Here is a 6,765-nt window from a genome sequence, read left to right on the forward strand (position 1 = left end):
TGACCCTGAGCACCAACAGAACTAAGCAAAACAGTCACAGATTTTAAACAGCGTGGCATGACATCTAAAATAATCAATACATTAGTATTATGCCATTATTGCTATCAAGCAAGCTCAACAGAAAAACCAAAAAAAAAAAAGATAGCATGTTGCCAAAAACTCTCTGACCATATAAGAAAATATAATAACGAGCAGTTTTTAGAGAATAAATGAACTCGTGCATAGGGTAGATCTTACGTCGAGAAAGAATGAATCCTCCAAGAGCCATGACTATCAGCATTGCGAATGAACCAAATGTATTAGAAACCACCATGTTACGACCCAGTGAAGCAATTAATCTGAAGAGGCCAAGAGACATCTGGTGTACAACTAAAACAAGCAAAAATTGACGAAAGAATCTGCACATCAGAAAATTAAGCATTACACCAAATGAGAAACCGTTGACATGCATTACGATGAGTTCCAAAATCAGGAGAGGACATTTCTTGGGGTTCTTTTTACTCAGATTATAAATGAGTTTATTAAATGAAAATTTATACGAAGATCATTACAGGGTTCTCCTAGCCTCTTAAGAGCAATCCAAATGAGAAATTATAGCCAAATTACAAATAACAATGTAAACTTTCCCTATTCAAGGGTCGCTACCTCTCAATTTGGGGATCAAAACCAATTACATAATAAGTCATAAAGACCCAAATGCTAGATTCCAGTAACGAACTAGGCAGACTGAAAACCCATGTAGGAAGGGTGTACACCCATGTGGGATGGAAGAGCAGATCTCTCTGTTTATATAGAACGGGAAGTTTGGCTATGATCATGGCAGTTTCAGTAAAACCATTAAACATACACATAAGTATTCCAAAGTACAGTGCACCCAGGTAAAGTCCTCCATCATTTACTGTATGATGATGCATCTTTGTCCTGAAAAAAACTGTCATTGTGCAGAATGCAACGAAGGAGATCTGTTGCAGAAACAAAAACAGTAAGGTTCAAACACTCAAATAAAGAAATTTGAACAATTTACACAAAAACAACAGAACGAGGAAGATTGATGTACTCAATTACAATAACAACCAATAAAATTGAAACATGCAGTGAATATGAACAAGTTACTGAGCTCGCCAACCAAGAACAGGTTTTTAGAAATCTTATGAATCTAAAGCAAACAATACAGCTTTATCTGTATGCATTAATTGTCACCCCGGAGATACTATGAAGTTTCTATAGACCCTTTGTTTTATTCTTTGTTTCTTTTGACGCCAGCTCAAAGGTCATTCGCTTGAATAGGTTAATATTTTTAACTCGGCTGTTGGCTTCCAAGCGATTCCTTCATGAATGCTCAAATATCTTTAGCTTGGATAGGTTAATATTTTTAACATAGCTCTGGCCTTCTAAATCTTTTCCTTGATGAAAATAAGTAAAAGATTAAGGTTTCCCAAGTTCACAATCAGGAACAAAGGGATTTGTAAAAGTAGCCGTTTTCAACTAATTCTCAAAAATTCAAAATTAATCACAAGCCTTTTCCAGAAATTTTCCTTGGTGTACAGATATTTATACCTGCACAGTTTTGAAGACATAAATAAATGAATTTCTCCTGATGAGAACCCATTCCCTCCAAAAGCTGGCCCGCAAGAGCTCAGCTTTACCTACACCATATTTTGAAGTTGCAAGAGCTGCGGGATGGCTCTTCCTCTTATCGTAAGGTACTGCCAATTCTTCCGACAGCTTTTTGCCAAGAGGAAAGCTTCGAAAGGCTTTGACAAAATCCACAATGGTCACGTATCGATATGGCCGGTCACCGTGAGCCCAATACTGCTGCTGATCCTTCCTGGATGTCACCTGAACACCATTTTTAAAATTTAAATAGATGGTAACAAATTTCAATGTTTGCAAAGTTCACAATTAGAAGGAAAAAGCTCCCGGAAAACACCCATGATGAAGATTTTTAAAACGATCGCCATTTTGGAATCCATATAATCAAGATGCTGGGTTTAAACGATATGTAATACAGATCATGACGAGACTATCATACATAAGATGCCAAGTGGAGGAAATTTAAAAACCAGAGAATTTCTCTTTTTGTTTATTATTGTAGTACATACTTCCTGCAGGAAATCTGCTACAGCTTTTCTCTCGGGGCACTTGAAACCCATTGATTCGAAGAACTCCAGAACATGTTGCCTAGGTCCCTGGTATACAATCTGGCCTTCTGATAGCAGAATAATGTCATCAAAGAGCTCGAAAGTTTCAGGGGCAGGCTGAAGTAAAGAGATGACTGCGGTGCCATCTAATGCATGCACGGATTGACGAAAATACTTGACAATCTGGAACGTTGTCGAGCTGTCGAGACCTGTAGATATCTCGTCCATCAGAAGAACTCTGGCCGGACCCACAAGCAGCTCCCCTGCACATTATGTTTTACACCATTCTCAATAAATTTCATAACCACCCAAAACGGCCCATTTTGCCCACTCCAACTTACCGGTTGTCAGACGTTTCCTTTGACCCCCGGAAATCCCTCTTCGCATTTCATCTCCCACTATGGTATCAGAGCATATATCCAACCCTAAAATCTGCACATTATTTGTTCAACAAACAGGAAATGCTTGAATTATTTTACTTGACTGAAAAGAATCAATATGCATCAAATCATCATAGAGTATCAAATTTAAGGTTATCCCATATATTTCCGACGTGCTCCCAATTGTATTCAAATAGCAGAACACCGACCTTCATTACGTAATCCGTTACGAGACGATATGCTTGCTGGTCTTCTAACGCAGATGCCTGCATTCATCTCCAAAAGATGTGTCTTTCTTAAAACTGTCATTGAGGGAACTAACCTTAACGTAGACATGGTTTCAAGAAACTTTACCTTCATAAACATGTCAATATCCTCATCGGGCTTAATACCAGCATATTTCTCCCGCCTGGATAGCTCCACTAACATGTCTGTATGAAATTTAAAACACCCAAGTTGACATGTCTGTATGCAAAGTGAATGTAAAAGCAAGGTAGTTGGTGGACAATACAAACAGAATACTATTTTTACGCCATTCATAACGTCTTGATCATCAGAAAACAAAAAAACAAATAAGCCATTCAAACTGTCTCTGTCCGTCAACAGAATAAACAGATAAGACTTTAACAAACCTGTTTAACGAAAGTTGAAAATGGTGTAAGAAATTGTTACGAGTTCGGTGTCGAATTAGATTGTGTAGTTTTTCTTGAAGTTTCAATATAATATTTAATAATCTTATCATCAGAAAGTGAGAGAACATATCAGTTTGATGTGGCTGAAATCGATTGGAAAAAAATTTGTATAAGAGACAATTCATACCAATTTTATAAACTGTGTCTATCAGTAAAATTTTAATAGATTTTTTTTAATTAATTTAAAATTTAATTATATAATTTAATCGAAAATGTTAAAAAATTTACATGTAAACAATTCATAGCAATATCATGAATTGTATACAGCCAATTCATAACAATATTTTGAACTAAGATTGATATTTTAAAAAATTATATACCAATTAAAGAATTTGATCGAAAATGTTCAAAACTCGTATGTATAAACAATTCATACCAATATCATGAATTGTATATAAACAATTCAAACCAATATCTGTAACTGTAAAAATTATAAATATAAAAAATAATTCATAGCAATATCTTGCACAGTGAAAATTATGACCAACAGTAAGAAATATAATACATTTACAAATTAATGTTTATAATTACAGAGATCAACAACTATGCAGCACTAAATTACGATCCAAATCGTTGATTTATACATCCGGTACAGATTTTAGAGCAATTAAAGCGAAGCTAAGTACCATATCGAGTGCCAACTCCTTGGCAACGACCCGAGAACTCGAGAGTTTCTCTCACTGTCAATTCAGCCACATGCAAATCATTCTGACTAACATAAGCTGAGGTTCTCTGAGGCACAAATTCGTCCAAATTATGACCATTGTAAGACACCCTTCCAGAGATCTGCTCATGCAAATTAATGACAGAACATGGAAACGCGTGAGCAGCGGCAACGGATCACATCATAATTAGTTAATCTACTTAGAAATCCCGTAAATTAGAGATGAAGATATATAACACAGACATATCGTACTTGCAGCTGGGAATCGAGGCGACCGGCCAACGCCAAAAGCAGGGTCGTTTTCCCAGAGCTGGGTGGTCCCAAAAGAAGCGTCATCCTGTACTAAATGCAAGTTGTCAGAGTACAGTTGGAGAATTAAAAACTCTCTTTACGACGGGCAAATATTTGTACCTGGACGGCTTCACTATCCCGCTCACATCTGATAGAATGGGGAGTATCCTCTTTCCGCTCGGAAATATTCGCAGGAACCTCAAAAATGCCTAGGTGATTGATACAGATCGTTAGCGTTGAAGCAGCAGGCAACCAATTAAAAAAATATTAGTTCGAAATATTTTTTAAATTAGTTATGTACTATGATCATGCAGAATTAAACAAATTAGAAGGTTATTGTTGAATTTTGTTCTATAATATCTATTTTATGATGATATATCAGACTGCCATCAGAAATATTGAGGTAAAATAATTTTTTATATTTTTTATTCTGATAATGAACTGCAGAATACGATTCAAGATGATGAAAAGCAAATCTTCAGAAATGTCGGATAATTGATACAAAATAATTTTTTTATATCCAAAAACTTGAAATATTCATGCAAAATAAATCTTTCATGGAATATTTAAAACATTTTTACAGAACAAATCTTTCACGGAAACGTGAAAATATGTATACAAAACAAGTCTAATACAATCGAATTCAAAATCAATTCAACCTAATAAATATAAAATTCAAACTTATAAATATAAACCGCAAAAATCTGATATCCTTAGTTAAAATGGAAAATATATCTTAAATTAAGATGAAAAATGCAACAAAATCTGATATTCTTAATTAGAATGAAAATGCATGTTAAATTAAGATGAAAAAAGCCGCCAAATTTACCTGTACCATGTTAACTATAAAATTGGGTATGGTGGGCAGAGCTCTGCTGCCGATATAAACATCTGCATCTACATTTAATCCCTGAAACCGCACCTCGATCTTCGGCAACGAGATTCCAACTCTGAAGTTTGAAAAAATAAAGGCGAAAACGAAAACATTAAGCGCCAAGAACTCGGAAAATGCAAATCGAAATGAAAATGAGAACTCAAAGGCAACGGAAAATGCAAATCAAAATGGAAAGGAAATTGCAAATCAAAATGCAAATGCCAACGAAAATTGAAAGGAAAATGCAAATCAAAATGGAAATTCAAATGCAAAGGAAAAGGAAAAGGAAACTGCAAATGCAAAGGAAAATGAAAATGAAGATGAGAATGCAAATGCAATTGCAAAGGAAAATGGAAATGGAAAGTCAAATGCAAATGCAAAGGAAAAGGAAAAGGAAACTGCAAATGCAAAGGAAAATGCAAATGAAGATGAGAATGCAAATGCGGGCGAAATTTCCACTGACCTGGAAGGAAACTGCAAATGCAAAGGAAAATGCAAATGAAGATGAGAATGCAAATGCGGGCGAAATTTCCACTGACCTGGTGATTCTTTCCCTCATCATGAAGAGAAATCGCTCGGAATTCTGGTCAGCAATGTTGAAGAGGCGGTCGAGAAGCAGCTGGCGGTCGTGAAAGGTGAGAGCGGCGACATGGACGTCTTGGTGGTCGCCGGCGTCTGAACGAAGAACACCCCTGCGAAGGCGATCATAAGTAGGGAGACTTTCCAAAGCAGCCCATCTGAGCGCTTCTTCATCGTCGTCCTCTGCCTGCGAGCGACGAGAGCCCCAGGCATAGATGCTCCCTAATCTCTGCATCCTCTCTGATCTGATCCCCCCGCGGCCCTTCTACAAACTATTCTTCAATTTCCCCTTCATCCCTCTTTTTACCCAGATGAGAACGCATTGAATGCCGCCCATCTACTACATTCACACCTCTCAACTAATCCATACCAAACTCCTCCGCTTGTTCAACACAATGGTCGCTTTTGCCATAACGCTCAGCACGTTGGCGAAAACCTACAATTTTCCAAATCTCCACTTCTCAACTCTTCAGTGTACACTTGACCATGTTTATCAGCCTGTAATAACTCTTGTGGGTCTCATGATGATAAAAGCGAACTCATGTCTGAAACGCGTGAGCTGGTGAGGAGTAGATTTGAGCATCTCCGACTGGTCGTCATGCATTAAACTGTCTTTATTAGTCATTCTCAGATAAAAACTGCTGGAGCAGTACAAAGGTTGGTCTTTTAACACCGACGTTCATCCCGTCGCAGCCATTAATAACCCGGCCAGTCCGTATTCCAGTCGCCTGAAGATTTGTTGCTCGGTCCTTCTCATCCTACGGATAGCTTGAATTGGATACCATAGAAAAACATAGTAGCCTATGTAACAGATATGAAATGAAAGAGAAATTTTTGATATTCGGAAACAGAAAGAATTGATAATGTAAATGACATTGAAATGATACTAAAATAATATGAATAATATTGCATATCAATTACATTGATGTTTGAGCATCTTTATATAGTTTTTTTTTTTTTTACAACAACTGCTTACGAGATACTTACGGAAATAACTTCCCAACAATTATATATTGAACTGATTTTATTTATATCTAACATAAACACATAAACTAACCTAATTAATGTAATAAACCTAACATTCCCCCCTTATTACATTAATTCAACAATCATTCTTGCTAACCTAATTAATGTAATAAGTCCA

General features: G+C 36.4%; 1 protein-coding gene across 2 annotated transcripts in view; it reads right to left on the reverse strand.

The window, feature by feature from the left end:
- The window catches only part of ABCG32 (pleiotropic drug resistance 4), a 30,739-nt gene extending 24,800 nt beyond the window's left edge, over positions 1-5,939 (reverse strand). For both annotated transcript variants that reach the window (XM_089799946.1, XM_089799945.1), the window contains exons 1-12: positions 5,582-5,939; positions 4,998-5,118; positions 4,289-4,377; positions 4,130-4,214; positions 3,840-3,999; positions 2,876-2,952; positions 2,731-2,787; positions 2,483-2,573; positions 2,103-2,404; positions 1,558-1,839; positions 646-962; positions 238-398 (exon numbers count right to left, since the gene is read on the reverse strand). In XM_089799946.1, coding sequence (XP_089656072.1) covers positions 238-398; positions 646-962; positions 1,558-1,839; positions 2,103-2,404; positions 2,483-2,573; positions 2,731-2,787; positions 2,876-2,952; positions 3,840-3,999; positions 4,130-4,214; positions 4,289-4,377; positions 4,998-5,118; positions 5,582-5,856 — 2,017 coding nt within the window. In that variant the 5' untranslated portion in view covers positions 5,857-5,939. The remainder of the gene's footprint in view (positions 1-237; positions 399-645; positions 963-1,557; positions 1,840-2,102; positions 2,405-2,482; positions 2,574-2,730; positions 2,788-2,875; positions 2,953-3,839; positions 4,000-4,129; positions 4,215-4,288; positions 4,378-4,997; positions 5,119-5,581) is intronic.
- Positions 5,940-6,765: the final 826 nt, after the last annotated feature.

This window comes from Cupressus sempervirens, chromosome 9, assembly GCF_028749045.1.
Source record: "Cupressus sempervirens isolate cs-2001-9-10 chromosome 9, ASM2874904v1, whole genome shotgun sequence".
NCBI classification, from domain to species: Eukaryota; Viridiplantae; Streptophyta; class Pinopsida; order Cupressales; family Cupressaceae; genus Cupressus; species Cupressus sempervirens.